Source organism: Dermochelys coriacea, chromosome 10 (assembly GCF_009764565.3).
Source record: "Dermochelys coriacea isolate rDerCor1 chromosome 10, rDerCor1.pri.v4, whole genome shotgun sequence".
Classification (NCBI taxonomy): domain Eukaryota; kingdom Metazoa; phylum Chordata; order Testudines; family Dermochelyidae; genus Dermochelys; species Dermochelys coriacea.
In genome coordinates this window covers 50,710,619-50,730,867 of record NC_050077.1, presented here as the reverse complement: position 1 = coordinate 50,730,867, position 20,249 = coordinate 50,710,619, and the positions used below count along the sequence as shown (strand labels likewise).

The following is a 20,249-nucleotide window of genomic DNA, read 5'->3' as shown; positions in this document are numbered from 1 at the left end:
CTACTAAAAAAATTTGTGATTTAAAGACCATCAACATGCATATGCACAAGGGAGCCAACTTGAGGTTGCATGGACAACTTTATTTCTGGCATTTCTGAAATTTTGAGTGCTTGACTAGGCAACTTTTTTGTTTTAATATTTTTTTGACACTGTAGATGTCTGTAATGTGGTAAGTTAATGTAACTATGAGCATATTAAAACTTCCCGATTTATGAATTAAAATACTTTAATGAATTTTCTTATTTCAATGAAGAACATGTAATCTCCCTCATGCAAATTATTCAAACAGTAGCAACTGTATTTCTGCTGGGATCACTAAGGATATGTCTACACTACAGCTAGACACAGCTGGCCTGTACAGGCTGACTTGGACTAGGGGGCTCAGGCTAAGGGGCTATTTAATTGCAGTGTATTCCTTTGGGGCCAGGATGCAGCCCAAGTTCTGGGAACCTCCGATCTCACAGGGTCCTCGAGCCCAGAGTCCAGCCAGAACATGAATGTCCACACTGCTATGAAACAGCCCCTTAGCCCGAACCCTCGTCATCTGGCATGGGCTAGTTGCAGGTTTTTAACTGCAATGTAGATGTACACTAAGGGATCATGTAGGATGGAAGCTTCATTTTTGTTCTGCTAAAACTTCAAACATCTACGGAACATGCTTGGACACAATTTCAGTCATAGCAATAGTTGATGTTTCTCTAAATTGTGTGACATATATGAAGCAAGATATTTTCTATTTTTCCCCCCTTCCCCTTCATGCTGTCCCTCCCTGTCATATTCTCTAGCTATTTCCTAGAGTGGAAGGCTAGCACTTATTGCTGTATTGCTATATATATTCTCTTATCCAGTGTGTGTTTCCTAGGTGGTCAAAGGTACTATGCTTAACAGTGGACCCAGGAAATGCATTAATTTTACAATTAAGGATCTCTAAAATTCCTTGTGCCATTGTGCTGTAACAGAAAATCTCTAAAGAACATATAAAAGGGCCTCTTGTGTGGGCCGGAGTTAAATAAAACTTGTCGTATTCATCAAACGTGAATACAGGAAATTGAAATGAATGTCTAAACACCTCTTGGAACTATAACACCATCACAGCAACTGCAAGAACAAGTTTTCAGAACCCTTGAGGGGTATAAATAATTTCATAGCTCTATTTGGAGTCACTCAGTTACCACGATATAATTTGGGTGTGTGCAAGACTATTTCACAGTTCTCCTGTGGTGTTTGTGTTTTTAGGAAAATGTCCTTCTGCCCTCCTGCAGAATCTTTTTTGATGCAAGATTCTGCCAAAAGAACAAGTATCCTGATATTAAACTTGCCAAGAAAATCTAAACAGGCAGGTACTGAGATATGAGAGGTGTCTCACCCAGTCAGCCTACAACTGAACTTGCCATTAAAATGGTGCACAAGTTGGGGTGGGTAGGCCTCTCATCAGCCACGGTCATAGCCCTCCAAGAACTTCTAAATCATCATGTTATGGCACCTCTCTCCTGAAGATTCTCTGGCTTGTCAAATAGACTGTACTCCAATACCTTACAGGGAAGAGGAATCTAATACAAAAGAGTCACTGGTGTTCTGGCTTAGACATTGCATCTTTCTTGGATAGCCTGGATCTATAAGATCTAGCACAGATTTTCTGAGAATTTGGGAGCATTTAAAAAACAAACAAAATGTACACAGCACATAGAGGATTTTAAAATAACAGACCTACAAGTATATTCCCTTATCTAAACTTAACCTCCACAGGTTTGTCTTAATTCTACATCTCTGGATTGGGAGAAACAGCCTACATGCTTGCAGCCTTCTCCCTTTCTCTGACTGTCGGTCTTTTCACTGATACATCCTGGCCAGTCTCTTTCCGCTCACCCAAAAATAACACCTCCCTTTTCTAGGGTCTGTGTGGTTTTGTAAATCTTTTTTGATCCCAGGTTTAGCCTTGGGAAGAGTAAAACATCCTAGCATGGATGGAGCCAGCGAGGTAAATTGTCCTGCCACTTGATGGCCTAACCATCGTTACCTTAACTCCTTTAAAGCTGTGTATGTAATGCTGACTTATTTCTGCCATGGCTTTATCTCATGAGCTGAGTTCTGAAGCTTCCTCTGATTTGGCACTGTGCATTCAGGCAGGTCATAGTACAAAACTGGCCAGAGAAATTGAGTCACAAGTAATACAGACACTTTTCATCACAGCATCTTTATACATTGTTCCGACTGCTGGGAAATTTGTGGCTTGCTAACCTTGCCGGTTTTAAGGAAGGTGGTGGTGACCCTTATTATGGAGAGCTAGTGTCTGAGACAGATTGGTGCAGGGAAACCCTGGAAATAGCCAGACTTGATGGGAAAGAATGGCCTTGTGGTTGACATGTCAACTGGGGTTCAGTTCCCAGCTTTGCTGCAGCCTTTCTGTGTGACCTAAAACAAGTAGTTTTACTTGATGTCTGTTTCTTTTTCCATAAATGAGGTTACTTGCATACCTCACAGGGCAGTTGAGACAGAATTTGAGCTGCTCCAGAGGGAATGTGTTCTTGAATTGCTAAGTATTTTGTACTATCCAGAAAGAAGGGGGTAAGGTAGGAGATAACTGGGTCTATGGGCAGCACGTGATGAGATGCCTATTGTACACTATTTCCATACCTGTTGTGATGGATTCAGTCACAGAGACCCCCTTGGGACAGTCACCTGATGTGCTGAAACTATCTCTAAGCCTGTTTTCTTTGTCAGCTTGGGACTCCAGAACCCTGCCTTGTTGAGTCAGACACGCTAGCCTGTTGCAACACAGACCCAGGTCTGGTCCACGCCCCCAAAGCTGCAGGCTTTAACCAAAAACTGCTCAGCAAGTCACCTATCTCCAGCACCCAGACACCCAGCTCCAATGTGATTCAAACCCTAAATAAATCAGTTTTAATCTATATAAAGCTTATATGGGGTAAACGCTTCAATTGTCCGCCCTCTATAACACTAATAGAGATGCACAGCTGTTTGCTCCCCCAGGTATTGATCACCTACTCTGCGTTTACTAATAAACAAGTGATTTTATTAAGTATAAAAAGTAGGATTTAAGTGGTTTTAAATAATGATAGAACAAAGTAAGTTACCAAGCAAAATAAAACAAAACACGCAAGTCTAAATCTAATATATTAAGAAACTGAATACAGGTAAATCTCACCCTCAGAGATGTTCCAATAAGCTTCTTTCACAGACTAGACTCCTTCCTAGTCTGGGCCCAACCCTTTCCCCTGGTACAGTTCTTGTTAGTTCCAGCTCAGGTGGTAACTAAGGGATTTCTTATGACTGGCAGCCCCCTTTGTTCTTTTCCACCCCCTTTTATATCTTTTGCACAAGGTGGGAATCTTTTGTGTCTCTGGGTTCCCACCCCTCTTTCTAAATGGAAAAGCACCAGGTTTAAGATGGATTCCAGTACCAGGTGACATGGTCATATGTCTTGTGAGATCCCAAGCCTCCATTCTTCCCAGCCTGGCTCTCAGAACACAGGAAGGCTTGCAAGTAAACAGAGCCATTTACAACTAATTGTCCTAGTCAATGGGAGCCATCAAGATTCTAAACCACCATTAATAGCCTACACTTTTTGCATAATAGCAGTAGGCCTTCAGAGAAATACTTCATATTTCTCGCTTCAGATACAAGAATGATACATTCATATAAATAGTATGAACACAGTTAGTAGATTACAAACCTTGTAATGATACCTTACAAGAGACCTTTTGCCTAAAGCATATTCCAGTTACATTATATTAGGTCAAAGCATATTTCCATAAACATATGGAGTGCAACGTCACACTTGTCTAGTAGGGATTAAATAATTTGGAAGTTGTTCTAAGCCACCAGACTTCCATTGCTGGAAGCAAGGAGGGGTCCTCTCCATCCTGGATGCAGGAGAGTGGGAACCTTCTCCCTTCCAACCCCTGACTGTGGGAGCCTCTCTCATCCTTGAATCCCATTGGGAGGGGGAGAGGCAGAAAGTGGCTTTTTATTCTCTCGTAATCCCTTTTATTTCTCTTTTAAAAGGGGGTGGGGGAGAAGCAAGGACAGAAGTAAGAGACTTTTGTTCCTCCTTTCTGCAATCACACCCCACCCTATGCTGCTGCTCATAGGCTTGTTCCTCGCCCCCACTAGTAATAGCAGAGCTAAATCTTAGTCCTTAGTCTACACAACTGGGTTAGGTCAATGTAAGATGGCTTGCATCGATCTTGCTGTTGAAGTGCTTTTCTGTGCTGATTTAGCAACACCACTTCCCCTCGAGGAGCAGCGTAGTCAATGTAATTAGGTCGACACACTGTTCAGTTTACACACTGTGTTGCTTACATCAATTGTTACTGGCTTTCAGGATTCGTCCCACAATGCCCAACACTGATAATACAGTCGATACAAGCATTCCTGGTGAGGATGCGCACCGCTGACTCAAAGCTAAGTGCGCGCGCATGCGCATACACAAGTGATTATTTAACTACAGGGGCTGTATGCTGATGTAAGTTAAGTCTATGTGATTTGGTAGTGTAGACATTGCCTTAAAAAGTCCATGTGCTCAGAAGCTATAGATAGCCATGTGAAAAATGATCAGATTCTTTAGAAGTTTAACTACAGCTATTGGGCCTTTAGAAATGTTCCTACTGGGGAGTGCTCTCTTACAATAAAATTCACTTTTTACAATAAAATTTTAAATAATGTTGACTCGGTTATCCCTGAGTTTTAGTGCTATTATTCTATTCCCAGGTGTATATACACACAGCCCCCCGCCCCCCCCGATTGATAGGCCCTGTATATACATGTGGTAGAGATATCCATGTGATATTTATCATCCGCCTTTGGCTGCCTCATCTGTACTCCACCCACTAATCAATCTCCTTAGGACTCTTAACATTCAGAATACACAGAAATGTCAGCTGCTTTTAGAAAATAAATAGAAAGCTACAGAAAAATAGCACAACTCATGAGGAGTGTGGTCTTCCCAGCTGTGTTGCTAAAATCTTTCCACCACATATTGTTTTCCTCTAGATGTATAGTGGTAGTACACAGGCTTTATTGGCATGACCCATGTTATTCATGAGGAGTTGTCAGGATGACCTGCAAGTCTCAGACACAAAGTGTGGCATAAGTAAGATACAAAAGAGCTACTTTAGGCTTTTTATTAATGTACTGGTACTGTAATTCATAGCCTTCTGCTGGCAAGTAACTTTCCTTTTTAAGGGAAATCAGGCTACAAAGGGGGAAAACACTCATTTACATTTTTTTTTTATAAACTTTTTGAAAGCAGCTTTTCTGTCAGCTAAGAGTCCCTAAAATCACTGTCTTGCTACTAGTCTGAGCTAGGAACAAGTGCTTTATGCTGTTGGAAAACCTGGATTTTCAGCTCCTGTGGGATAAGGTAAGTGTATCTAGCTCAGCTAATCACAAGGCATTGTATCTTTAAAATGGTTGCCAATTCCAGGACTAGTGATGTAAAGAAATACTACTAAACACCAAAATAAACTGATTGAAGTATCTGCATTGTCCTGACTGATGATCTCTTCTGCGCCTTTGATGAACTAGATTGCCTCCTTAGGGATTCTCCTTATAAGGAAATACTTAAAGGGAATCGGGGCTTTCTAGCTTAAAACTAACTGCTTCTAATGCAGGAAGATCTGTGTAAACAGATATCTTGTTTTGCACTCTGAAAGTGGCAGGAAAACTCTCTCTCCCTAATATCTTGTAGAAGGGAGATCTACAAGAAGGGAGATCTGTCTGCAATTTAGTACCTTATCTCCAGCTCCTGCAGGTAGGGTTGCCAGCTTTGGTTGGCCGTATTCCTGGAGGTTTTGTCACATGACATCTTTAGTTAAAAATTAATCTTTACTTTCTGGAGGCCCCAGGACAATCCTGGAGGGTTGGCAACTCTGTCTGCAGGCTTCATCTTCTGTATTATAGTGCTGTCAAGGTTCCTTCCCCACTCTGAACTCTAGAGTACAGATGTGGGGACCTGCATGAAAGACCCCCTAAGTTTATTCTTACCAACTTAGGTTAAAAACTTCCCCAAGGTACAAACTTTGCCTTGTCCTTGAACTTTGTGCTGCCGCCACCACCAAGCGTGTTAAACAAAGAACAGGGAAAGAGCCCACTTGGAGATGTCTTCCCCCAATATATCCCCCCAAGCCCTACACCCCCTTTCCTGGGGAAGGCTTGATAAGAATCCTCACCAATTTGTACAGGTGAACACAGACTCAAACCCTTGGATCTTAAGAACAATGAAAAATCAATCTGATTCTTAAAAGAAGACTTTAATTAAAAGATAAAAGAATCACCTCTGTAAAATCAGGATGGTAAATACCTTACAGGGGAATCAGATTCAAAACAGAGAATCCCTCTAGGCAAAACCTTAAGTTACAAAAAGACACAAAAACAGGAATATACATTCCATTCAGCACAGCTTATTTTACCAGCTATTAAAAAAAAAAGGAAATCTAATGCATTTCTAGTTAGATTACTTACTAAATAACAAGTTCTGAGACTGCGTTCCTGATCTGTTCCCGGCAAAAGCATCACACAGACAGACGGAGACCCTTCGTTCCCTCCCCACCCCCCCAGATTTGAAAGTATCTTGTCTCCTCATTGGTCATTTTGGTCAGGTGCTGGTGAGCTTATTTTAGCTTCTTAACCCTTTATAGGTGAAAGGGTTTTGCCTCTGGCCAGGAGGGATTTAATAGCACTGTATACAGAAAGGTGGTTACCCTTCCCTTTATTTTTATGACAAGTGCATAGTCCTTGTAGATCATGTAGGAAATATATAATCTGCAATCACTGCTCCTTTGCCTAATTCATGTTTGAGGGCTTGGAAAGGAGGAAGGAAGGAAACATTTTGTGATGTTTTTTTAAAGTGGGTGTTTGTGAGTTGCTCGGAGGTTTGGAATGTTAGTAATCATGGAAATGAATTCATGCAAACAGTTAAAGTGTAGTGGTAAGAGGCAAAATTAATGCCACTATTCCTCATCTGCAGAAATAAAGAAATTTATTCTATGCAGGGAAGTGGGAAAAGGCATAGATCTCCTCTCTTTACCCCCTTCCTCCACCATCAGCAGCCTGACATGAATCATTAATACCTACATCTGCCCCCTGTGATTTTGAATGAGTGTTGTGACCTAGTGCAAATCTGAGTGGTGCAGCAATCCATGTACCTGGTTGCAACACCACGCAGTCTCATTGTCACTAAGGTTTGGCCCAGCCAAAAGGTAGTTGGACCATGATCATGGTAGTCCCACCCACTCCCCAGTTCTGCAGCCTATGTTGTGGATACCGTGACCATGTGAAGTCACTTCATTTACATATTATAATTTTATTGCAAGATACAGTAATCAATAGCACATTAAGAACTACTGGAATCCAATAGTTCTAATAATTTGGGCTGAAATTATGCCTGGGCCTATTACAGGAGGACAGGTGTGAGAGAGGAGATCACTCTTCCTCTTATCCCTGCACAAGGGCCAGTCTCATTGCTTATGCTGGGACTACTAGCTTCCACTGCTCTAGGGGTGTGTTAGCCCAAAGTGGATTGGAAAAGGGTAAGGCCATGGCCACATGGCTCCAAGCTATGGGGTAGTAGGCTGAGTTCATATTTAAAAAGCACACTTCTCCAAGACAGGAAGCTGAGAGAGAGATTATGCCTCTTGAGATGTAATCTATTTCACTGCTTTTAGGGTGGAGCAGCTTCATGGACATTGCTGGCACTAATTTGATCCTTGAGCTATGAAACCCAGAAAACTTCTACTGTTTCCATTGTTGACTTGCCATGCTGGTGGTTTCCTGATTTAGGAATTTATAGGAGTGTGATCATTATAGAAAAATGAGTGCCTGGAACTTAATTACTTATGTTACCATTCTTTGGACTTAATACTGTGTGAACTTAGTTCTGTACGTATGTGTTAAAGTGATAGGCTGAATGTTCGGTATCTTCTGGTGTAGAAACTTGGAAATGTGTTTAAAATAAAACTTGTCTTTTTAATTTTTATAGCTTCTTCAACAACTGAAGCGATTGATATGTGACCTCTGCAGATTATACAACCTTCCTCAACATCCAGATGTTGAGATGTTAGATCAGCCATTACCAACAGGACAGGTAAATCCAAAAGGTCTAGACATCTACTGGAAATTAAAAGCCTGTTCTTTAATTCTAACAAGATTGTATACAGCAAGAAGGAAAGGAATGATCTTAAAGGAGCCAGTGTTTGGACACAAAGCACTATTGCTTTATACCAAAACTTAGGGTACCTGTCCTTCCTTTTTAATTTTATTGTAGGATTTACTTTGACAGAATAATGTACAGCTCCCCTTTTCCCCCATCCCAATTCCCAGTGAGGGAGAGGTTGTGGGGAAGCGTTTGTGTACAAAATCTGGACTTTCAGTTGTGAACTTGGCCCAAGATTTTAGTTTGGGGACTCCAAAAAGAATGTTTTCCATCCGTTGTTTGACTTTTTTTTTTTTTTTTTTCCCCATGCTTCTGGAACAACTTTGAGTAACTATTTTCATACTCATTCTTTTACTGCATATATTAGTAGGTTCTTAGTGACCCAAAGGGCATTCCTTCTCCATCTCTCCATGCCTGAAGCAGCTAGCAAGAGGCATGTTGACAGTGACTGCCTTTTCTATTATTGTTTTCTTCTTCTCCTCCTCCTACCTATTTGTGATCCTTTGGGCTCCTCTGTCAAAATTAACTCCACCGTTCCCCTTCCACTCAGCTGTTATCTACTGCCTCATAACTCCTGGCTCCCCTCTCTTCATCTGTCATCTACTCTTATCCATGGTGACTTTAATTATTATATTGACTGTCTCATCTGACCTATTGGCCTTCTACCTTCTTTCTCGCCACCTCATTCAGTCTTCAACCCGGTCCCTGACTCAGCCATTCCTTGGACCTGGTCTTCACTAAACACAGGTCTCTTTATTACCTCTCTTGCTGAATTCCTGATCTCAGGCCAATATATCAGCATCCCACAACTCTTTTTTGTGACTTTCAGACTATCAACATCTCTGAATTCTCCATTGTTCTTGTTGTCCTTCATATCCCTAGTCTGTCCTCCTAATCTGACTTTCACCCACTGCACTGCTGCCGCTGCTACCCCTCTCCACAAACGTACTTAGCTCCAGCCATGTCCCATATTGGCTCCCATGGCATTGAAATCTCTGGAGAAAAATCTAGAGAACTTCTGCCCATGCAAACTTTCCCTTTCTTTTGCATTACTGTCTAGCCCCCTAAATGACTCTACTACTTGAATCCATTTTCTGTCTGCCATCTTCAATTGCTTTCTCAGTCCACTCTTCTCTTCTGACATGCTGCTTCCTCTTCAAGGAGAGAGTTGTATTTTGTTATCTTCATTTAGTCCTACTCTCCTGCTGTTGGTAGTCACTGATCTTTATCTCTCACCTATTCTCTTCCAACTCGTACTCCTGTGACAGCCAGCCTTTCATCTTAAACCATAAAAGTCTCCTCTGTACACAGAATAGAAGGGGTCGAATAAGCTTTGGTAAGCCACATCATCTTAAAAACAAAAGCTTTGACTCTGACTAATATATTGCCTCCCCCTTCTACTTCAGCTTTCAACTTACAGTCTGCCTACAACCACTGCATCAACTTTCTCACCTAAAACCACTAGATCTACTGTAATCTACCTTCCACTATCTCCATTTTATGGAAATTGATGTCACTTGCTCATTCTCTTTCTGGCTGTCATAAGGGGCCTATATTCAGTCCTCTTTGATCTCTCATGTGCCTCTGATACTGTTGATTCTTAACCTGCACTTTCTTGGCTTTCATTACTGTTCTTTCCTGGTTCTCCTCTTACCTCTCCAGCCACTTTTTTCAGTGGTTTCTTTAGCTCTCTTTCTCTGGAAGAGGGGTCCAAGAATAGAACCCTGAGAGACTTCACCCACATGTACTTCTCCACTTTGGATGTCATAGCTAGCTATCTTAAACATCTGACATCTCTGTCTGGATGGTTTTGTTATCTCAGGCTCCCCAGGGCCACAACTGAGCGTATCTGTTCTCCCGGATGCTATATTACAATTAACCCCACCATTCTCCCTGTCAGCATGGGCTGTTACCTGGAATTTTCAACTCCTCCCTTCTCCACCCAAATACATAAACATCCATGCTATGCTATCCTGTTGCTCTTTCCTCTGATGCTTCAAAAATTCACCCACTCCACTTTCTGGTCCCCATAGCCAAATTGCTTAGACAGCCTAACTTGCTCCAGCTTTAGCTATTGTAATCTTTTTTTTTTTTTTTTTTTTTTTTTTTGTTAAATTTACCGACCACAACTTTGAGTCACTTTTTCTACTTCCCCATGTATTGCAGATAACATCTTGGTCCTATCTCACAGAGCCTTTGCCTAAATCTGACATGGTTTTCTCCTTTTGTGTTTTCAGCTATTTAAATATGAAATTTCAAGGTGTTGTAATTTTAGGGGTCCTGACCCAAAAAGGATTTGGGGGAGTGGCTTGCAAGTTTGTGGGGTCAGGGGGGTTGTGGTACAGCTACCCTTACTTCTGCATCACTGCTGGTGGCGGTGCTGCCTTCAGAGCTGGGCAGCTGGAGAGCGGTGGCTGCTGGCCAGGAGCCCAGCTCTGAAGGCAGAGCCACTGCCAGCAGCAGTGTAGAATTAAGGATGGGATGGCATGGTATGGTACTGCCACCCTTACTTCTATGCTGCTGCTGGCAGGATACTGCCTTCAGAGCTGGGCACCCAGCCAACAGCTGCTGCTCTCTGGCTGCCCAGCTCTGAAGGCAGTTCAGAAATAAGGGTGGCAATACTGCGACCCCCTCTAAAATAACCTTGCGACCCCACCCCTGCAACTCCTTTGTGTCAGGGCTCGCAGTTTGAGAAACCCTGGTCTCCCCCTGTGAAATCTGTATAGTGTAGGGCAGGGGTTCTTAAACTGGGGGTCAGGACCCCTCAGGGGCTCTTGAGGTTATTACATGGGGGGGCCTCATTACATTCATGTACATTACATGAACTGTCGGCCTCCAACCCAAACCCTGCTTTTCCTCCAGAATTTACAATGGTGTTAAATATATAAAAATGTGTTTTGGTTTTTTTTTTAAATTTAGAAGGGGGGTTGCAATCAGAGGCTTCCTATATGAAAGGGGTCACCAGTACAAAAGTTTGAGAACACTGGTGTAGGGTAAAAGCACACAAGACCAGATTTCATGGTCCATGATGCATTTTTCATGGCTGTAAATTTGGTAGAGCCGTAAGTATATGTAATAGGCTCTGAGAATATTCCTTTTATTTATATGTATTAAGAAGATAACATGACTTCTAAACTCCTCTAGAACAGCAGATGGTTGTCATGTGGTAACATAACTTATAGTAATAACTAAACTGGAATGTGACTAAATATGAGCAAGATTATATTTGTATAGTATATCTGTCTTTCCCCAGTTACACACAAGGAAAAGGAAACTCCACTCTGGGACTTGCAAGTCACTAGATCATCATAAAAGGAAGTAGTTTCACTGAACAATTCTGAAAAAAGAAAAGGAGTACTTGTGGCACCTTAGAGACTAACAAATTTATTAGAGCATAAGCTTTCGTGAGCTACAGCTCACTTCATCGGATGCATTTTCGGATGAACAATTCTGGTTACGCCAGGAAACTCAAGGCAAACCTGAGATAATCTGCAGCAAATTACTGAAGAATTGATTCAACTTGCTGTTCCATATAATGTGACAATTCATTAAAAATTTGAACTAAAACCATTTACTCAGTATTTTATAATTGTTGCACAATTCATATTTACTATAGAAGTAAACAGATTTTAGTTAGCTCATGACCTAATTGAGGCCATCATAGTATCCATGTGGACTCTGAATGTTCTGAAAAAATAGATGACTGTCATGACCTCAGAAAGCTATCTATCTCATTTTAGTAGTTTACCACAGTTACCACTGTCTTTAAATAGATATCCTTGTATCATATCCTTTTTAAGCTCCCACTTTATTAGATTTAATGTTACAATAGCTATGCTAATAATGGCCTGGCAGCATCTTAACTTGAACTTTTCACATAAATATATCTACCACCTTTCCTGGTAAGGGAGTAAATAAAACTGGGCATGCCTCACTTTTCTGTTTGATCTGTTTAGATTAAGCTGCAGTCCTGTGTGAATCTTGATAAATGTAAACTTTCATATGTACTGCATTTCTTTCCTGCCATACCAGAGCTGCTACTGTGATGCTAAGCAAAAAAATAAATAAAAAAAAATCCATACAATTCATGAAACCTAATTTTATATTCCAGAATGGAACGACGGAAGAAGTAACATCAGAGGAAGAGGAGGAAGAAGATATGGGCGAAGTATGTGTTTCTGAGAACTTGTTGTATTGTAAATCTGATGTTTGTGTTCAAGAGGCTGCACGATCCTCGCCTTGATTGCTAGGGTAAACAAAATGCACATATTCCTAGCAAAAAATGGCCTTCTGAAAAGTTCTGCAGTATGAACGTTGACCAAAAACTTTGAAGTTTTACCTGGCATTCTCAGATAACCCTTCAGCCACGAAAATATAGTTTCTCAAAGTATTCTGCGGAGAAAGAGGTATTTGAATGTTGAAACATGGACATCTGTTCATTGTTTGTTCCAACAGTATATAAAAAGCTTGTGCCATATCAGCAAGTTTGCTTTGTAAACCCTTATTTCAAATAGTCTATGAACTGGCTTTATTTGTTTTAAAAGGTTTCCGAAGTTGAAACTGAGGCTTCATGTTGGGAGCAAATTTGTTCACTAACTCTCATAAATCAGCTGAACAATTTAAAAAAAAAAAACAAAAACAAAAAAAAAAAACCTTTAACTTCAGATGTATTGAAGAAGTGGAGCAAAGTGTGGAAAAAGCAGAGACCAAACTTTAAGTGGGTAATATGATTGTATAGCAACATGATACTAATTTTAATAAGCTCTTTCATATATGCAACTCCCACCTCAAAATTACTTCCATAATGTGCTAGAATGGCTGAAAGAGAAGCAAATGTCTGTCTGTAAACAATATAAAGGTTTTTATTAGACAAGAACTACTCAGGCTTAAAATTTATATTTTAAATAAAAAGGATATTAAATACAACAAGGGAACTGTTTTTGGAATAGAGAATTAATGCAACTTTTTCAAAAAGAACCTAAATACATGTACCTCGTGGAATGGAATAACTCTAAAGGAGTCTGCTGTGGCCAGCTACTAGGTAAAGCAGACTGACGGACTAGTGTTGGAGCATTTCTAGAAGTGTCTTAGAACTTGCTTGCTTTCAACCAACCCCCTAATTCTGTACAATTGACACTGGGCAAAAGGGTTGTCTTCACTATGTAGAAGCAGTGTAGTGCTTCCCGGAAGACAGATGAGTGTCGGACATAATCCATTTGAAATCTAGTACAGTTTTAAAACCATTATTATTATACCAGTAGCACTGCTTATGATTATATCCGTTTTAAAATGTTTCTCTCCTCTGAAAGAACCTCACAGATGGGAAATGCATACAAAATGCTGTCAAATGCACCAAGTAAGTGAAGACACTTCTAAAACCTTTCCTGGTTTTCAGGTCATCTCTTACTACCTCAAGGTTTCCCAGCATTTGGTGTATACTCCCAGTCTGGACTCTTGGGTAGATAACACTTCATTTTGTATTGAAGGATTCCGAAGTATGTTACATCCTGTATACTTGCAGCGTTACTGAAATTCAGCCTCCTTTGAGCAAGGAGGATGTCATCTGGGGGACAAATGAAACACAACAGTGGCAGGAGAGAAAAACTTGGACAAGAACCCTAGAGCAAATCCTGCTTTTTAGTAACCTATGAACTCTTACCTGTCTAGGTATTTGCATGGTCCTCATAATCATAGTACTTGAACAACTTGCAAATAATATGTTAGCCTCACAACACCCTGTGAGGTAGAGAAGTATTATCCCCACTATTTTTAAAGGCACAGAGGTTAAATGACTTGTCCAAGGTCAGAATGACTGTACAACTGAGATTTGAACCCAGATCTGAGTTGTAGTCTAATGTCTTCAACCGTGACGCATCTCTTCTGTCCTTTTTAATGTCCATGTAATGCAGATGCTCCCTCTGGCCTCTTTCAGATGAAAGCTTCACATAGTGAACTAAATGTTTTTTGTTTTTCTGTCTTCCATGTTTGGCAAGCACCAGATGTGGATTAGTAAAAGTTTTACAACTTTTGAGTTTCTACTGTGGAAGTGGAAAGTTGCATTTAAGATTCTGTCGAGGATGCTCTGGACAGGTTCATTTCCAGCTTCTCTGGTCAAGTTCCCTCTGCTCCCTTCAGAGGTGGTCTAGACCCCTGTTTTTCTACCTATTTCAGTGGACTGGTAAACTGCAACCTCCCCTTCCCACAAAGCTGTCTTTTTGCCACCAGAGTCTCTGCCAGCAGAAGGGTAGATGAGTCTGGGCCTTGTACACAATCACACAGCCTCCCTAAATTACAAGAGAATGTCCTGTTAATGGTGATAGCAAAATCTAGGCAAAATAAAAGTAGCATCAAAAAATGACTGATTTGGTACTGATCAGAGTACACCCTCTATGCCCCCAAACCCCAGCATGGAGAGCAATCTTTTGTGCTAACTGGAATTTACAGTTCATATGTTTCAGTAAATTTTCCTCAATCTTTTAGGACATTGAAGATCTAGATCACTATGACATGAAGGAGGAAGAGCCTGTTGATGGAAAGAAATCTGAGGATGAAGGCATTGAAAAAGAGAACCTTGCAATTTTAGAAAAAATCAGAAAGAATCAAAGACAAGACCACCTAAATGTAAGTTTACTTGGGTATTGGACTTAATACACTTATATGTAGCACTGGGTTCTGCAGTGTATCTAGCAAATAAAATTTTGCTACTGTGTATGCAAACGTTGTAGCTGACTTCTACCATGTGTTGGGAAAAGAAGCCTCAAGCTATGAAACTTAAGAGGAGGAGCTAAACTCTGTTAAACTGATTTGGTAAAAGACTTCTAAAACTCCAAAGTGAACTGATCCCTACCTAATGTCTTCTCAAATTCCTTCACTCTGAGGGGGTTTTGCTAGAAGCTTGGATCCCAAAGAGGCACTGTGACAACTTCAAAGTGCTCCATGGCATGCCTGTTTCATCTGAGCTGGAAAATGCCAATTTAAATTTAATTTTTTTTTAAGGTATATTAAAGAATTTCTGGCATTTCATCTGAAAAACGACTTTCACACTGGTCAGAGTGAAAAAACTTACACCAAATCCATTTTTCACACTTTGTAACATTTCTTAGGTCTCTTGCCAGAGGTATCTAGCTAGCTGGTTTTCCTTCTCCCTACTCTGTCTCCTACTTGCCTCCTCTGATAAGAGGACTGTTTTCTCTGCAGAATCAACAGGAAGCAGCTAGGTTGTGAGGTGAGAGCTGTTGTTCATACCTCTTAAGAACAATTAAAGATACAAAAGGCAAAGTACAGTAATATCTAATGCAATCAGTACTTGCAGTTTTACACTTTCTAAAGTATTTTTTACATGTGTACTTCATTTAAAAATTAAAGAAAAGGTTGAGTCCTATCACCCTCTCCACTTTGGCATGGAGTACTAGCAAAATCTATTTGATAAGCGCAGAAGGCAAGCTGTAGGCTGCAAAACGCCTTCTTTCTGATGGTGGAAATCTCACTGTGCAGTTGAGGTGTTAGTGTTGTAGGTATCGCTTTTCAGGAGGCAGAACTGGGAGCAGTTGTGATCTACAGTCTCATCCTTTGGAAAGCCAGCAGAAATATCCCCAGAAAATTATAGCAGTAAAAGCACTGCTTAGCCTTGTAGCATCTATCCTTTCCTCAGAGGTTTGGGAACTTCATGTAGCAAATCACACTGTCTGCCAAATTATTGTCCATCTCCCACAGGTTCATTGTGGGAGGGAATTATATGACCTGTTAATGAAATAGACCGTTCTCTTTATGGGGGAGTTTCTTTTCTTACTAAAAATTAGCATAACATCTCTAAGTCAAGATTTTTTTTCAAGCTGAGGTGATTCAAATAAAACAGCTTTTGAAACCATCTATTCCTGGAACCAAGACTCCTACCAAATAAATGGAAATTAGATTAGAGACCACGACCTGCTTACTGTAAAATAAAATATAGTTGGTTCAGTATAGTATCTTCAATGCTTTTCTGAGTTGGATTTTTGAGGACCTTCTACATACTCCAGCTGTGTTGTCCCTAAATCTTTTTTTATCATGACTGTCCCACTCATAAGCAATCTTTAATTTGCCGTTGGTATTTCAGTAGATATTCGTATTTGGAGACTGTCATCTGTCAAGAATGAAAATATTGGACTAAAAGTGGTGCTGCTTATGACTGGAGCCAATAATACAATCTCAGTAGCTGGGCCTGGGACATATCCAGATCTATTTTAAGCTTTTCTTGCGATTGTTAGGCTGTGACACCTATGAAGCCCTAGATAGTTAAGGATCTGGCTACTTGAGACAGCTTCTTCCTGTTCAGTACCATCTCGCTTTAAAATAAGTGGAGGCACTGCACCCTGCTTTTCAAAATGGAGTGATTCAGTTGCAAGGTATCCAGCATTAAGGTTCCTCAGCTAGAACTGCTCCTGTCCCCTCATCAGTCTGACACTGGTTGAATTTGTTAAACCTGGTGGAGCATTCTGAGAATTGTGCTTTTCTTGAGGTGGTGGATTGAAGGAAATAGGGTGGCTGAATGGAGGAGACTGTGCTTTTTGTTGAGTGATTCTTCTATATTCCCATACCCTGACTTTAGGTTCTTGGGTCAGGAAAGATGTATGCAGTTCAGAATGTTATCCCTAACTTTCTGTCTTTAAAATATGTATAGGTCAGCTGTCTCACTGCAAAAAATAGCAGAAAATATCTAGGAAAAAAGCAGTATTAAGCAAAGTCAAACCGGACTCAGCTTTTGCCATCCAAGGACTTGACCATTAAAGCTTGATTTTTTTTTTATAACTTTTTTTAAAAATGTGTATAACCACTTAGAGCTTCAGGATAGACATCACTTAAAGGAATATGTGTATATATAAAATTCATGATCTCATGATGATGGTACAATAATCATAATTAAAAAAAAAACTTGCACAACAATGTGAGGTGACACAATCCAGTCACTCTGACTTTCTGTGGAAATTAAATGGAGTTGAAAATAGGCCCCATAGGGTTAATTTTATTCTTTATGGTTAAGCTGTGAATTTTCTTTCCTTACAGATTTTGTACTTCCATTTGGCAAAGGTTGGCTTTCCTCTTTCTTTCTCATGGAGCTGAAATGAACATTGCTGGTTTTTTCCACAACAGCAGCTTCAACTTACATAATAGCTCTTTCTTATGCCAACGCACTCTTTATGCACAAGCATCAACAAGGTCATCTGAGCCCAGAGAATGGTGTATTCAACTCCTGTAAGGAGCCACAGTATTTTTGTGGATCACCAGAAATAGTAGCTCCTGTTCTGGTTAAATGCCTTAAAGTATTTTGTTCCTTCGGAGTTGAGATCTGAAAGCTACAGATCCGCTACTGAGGAATCACATTTTAATACTCAAGTATTAGAAATAATTTAATATTGCCTTCAAATTAGAAATAATTTAATGTTACAAGGAGGAGGCGGACGATAACTACAACTAGTTTTATTTGGGATCCCAAATAAAACTATGTACCAGTCTACCTATATTTATGCTTCAAGGCTCTATGCAGTTTAATTTAGTAAGGTCTTTCTGACAGTCAGCACCAGTACCTAGTGGGTATTGGAATCCAGAGTTTCACTGGTTGCTTTGTGCTCTTTTTCATAGATTTAATAGATTCCAAGGCCAGAAGGGACCTCATGATCATCTAGTCTGACCTCCTGTATAACATAGTTCATAGAACTTCCCCAAAATAATTTCCTGAGCAGATCTTTTAGAGAAATATTCAATCTTGATTTAAAAATTGTCAGTGATAGAGAGTCCACAACAACCCTTGGTAAGTTGTTCCAGGGGTTAATTACCTTCACTGTTTAAAAAAATAAATGCATCTTATTTCCCATCAGAATTTGTCTTGCTTCAACTTCCAGCCATTGGATCATGTTGTACCTTTCTCTGTTAGATTGGAGAGCATATTTAATATCAGTTCCTCATGGAGATACTTATAGGCTATTAGCAGTTCACCATCTCTGTAAGCAAAATAGTTTTGAGCTCGAGTCTTTCGCTGTAAGGCATATTTTCTAATCCTTTCATCTTTCTCATGGCTCTTCTCTGAAACTACTCCAATTGTTTAACCTACTTCTTGAATTGTGGACACCAGAACTGAACACAGTATATAATATAGATACTCTCTACTCCTGCTAGAGTTTCCCCTGTTCATGCATTCAAGGATTGCATTAGTTCTTTTTGGTCCCAGTGTCCCGCTGGGAGCTTGTGTTCAGTTTGTTCACCATGACCTCAATCTTTTTCAGAGTCACTGCTTTCCAGGATAGTCCCCCATTGTGTAAATATGTCCTACATTCTTTGTTCCTAGATGTATGCATTTATATTTAGCCATATTAAGATGTGTATTGGTTTTGTGCCCAGCATACCAAGTGATCCAGATTGTTCTGTATCAGTGCCCTGTCCTCTTAATTATTTACTACTCCCCAATTTTTGTGTAATCTGCAAACTTTATTAGTGACTTTGTTTTGTAATGGATAAAAATGTTAAATAGTATGGGGCCAAAAACCAATCCCTGTGGGACACCACTAGAAGCACATCTGTTTACAATTACATTTTGAAATCTACCAGCTGCATGTTTTTAATCCAGTTAATATGTGCCATGTTAATTTTATATAGTTATAGTCTTTTAATCAAATGTTGTGATACCAAGTCAATGCCTTACACAAATCTAAGTGTGTTTCATTAATACTATTGCTTTTAATCACCCAAACATGTAATATCATAAAAAAGATAACCAGCGAGTTTGACAAGATCTAGTTTCCATAAACCCATGTTGATGGGCATTAATTATAACACCTTCCTTTAATTCTGTATTAATCAAGTCCAGTATCAGCCACTCCGTTATCTTGTCCAGCATTGATGTCAGGTTGACAGGCCTATAATTACTTGGGTCATCCTGTTTTCCCCAACATTAGATTTCTTCAGGTCTTCTGGAACTTATTGCAAATCGGCATTAATGGTCCAAGTAAGCTCCTCAACTTGCATGCAAGAGTATTGAAAAAGCTGGCGATCTGGATCTGCTGGATCTGCTGTCTAACTTTAGTAGCTGCTGTTTAACAACTTCCTGAGATACTAGTAGAATGGAAAGTGTTATCCACTTTATATCACTACACAGACTCATAACTTTAAGATCAGATCATCTAGTCTGACCTCCTCAGCCACCCACTCCTGTAGTAGACCCCTAACCTCTGGCTGAGTTACTGAAGTCCTCAAATCATGATTTAAAGACTTCAAGTTACAGAGAAACCATCATTTACATATAGTGGACATATTTATTGAACATCTCCCTTTTCTGCACTTATTTGTAATTGTACCCTAATCATCTAGTACTGGACAAATACCATTCTTATGATTTTTTTTTTTTTGGTTCCTGTGTATACTTTTTAAAAAATCCTTATTGTCCTTAACTCTTCTGACCATATTGTCCCTTTGCTGCCCTTATCAATTTTTCTACGATTCTTAGCTTCTGGTTTATATTCATTACTATCAACTTCCGTTTTCTTCTACTTGTTTTGATATATTATATATTATTTTTTTATAGCTGCCTTCGCTTCCCCTCTAAACCAAATTGGTTTTTAACCAGTATGATCTCCTTCCTTGATTTTGGGATTGTGGCTTTTTTGACATCTAGTAAAGTATTTTTAAACAATTTCCAATGATTGTTCACATTTTTTTATTACATTCTCCATCCCTTTGTTTTCAGCTTTGTGAAATTGGCCCTTTTATAATACCAACTTGGCCCTTTTAGAATACCAACTATCTATCGCTGTTCTGGACTTTATTATCTTTGCACATGATAAATGTAATCAAGTAATGATCACTTGTATCTAAGCTACCATTAATTTTTAGTTCTGTGATCAGTTCCTTTTTATCTGTCCTAGATGAGATCTAATGCAGAATTCCATTGTGCTGGATGCAACACTTCTTGAGTTAGGAAATTGTCATTTTTATAATATAATATAATATAATATAATATAATATAATATATATTTAGAAATTCCAAGGATGTTTGAGTACTGCCAACATGAGACTTCCAGCATTTGTAACTCAAATTGAAGTCCCC

The 20,249-nt window shown here is 39.7% G+C and overlaps 1 protein-coding gene across 3 annotated transcripts in view; it reads left to right on the top strand.

Moving 5' to 3' along the window:
• UBE2Q2 (ubiquitin conjugating enzyme E2 Q2) overlaps positions 1-20,249 on the top strand; it is a 74,625-nt gene that overhangs the window by 29,474 nt on the left and 24,902 nt on the right. For 2 of the 3 annotated variants that reach the window (XM_038419143.2, XM_038419146.2), the window contains exons 3-5: positions 8,000-8,104; positions 12,285-12,341; positions 14,654-14,794. In XM_038419143.2, the coding sequence (XP_038275071.1) occupies positions 8,000-8,104; positions 12,285-12,341; positions 14,654-14,794 (303 nt within the window). The remainder of the gene's footprint in view (positions 1-7,999; positions 8,105-12,284; positions 12,342-14,653; positions 14,795-20,249) is intronic. The other variant, XM_043493863.1, reaches the window with a different exon arrangement.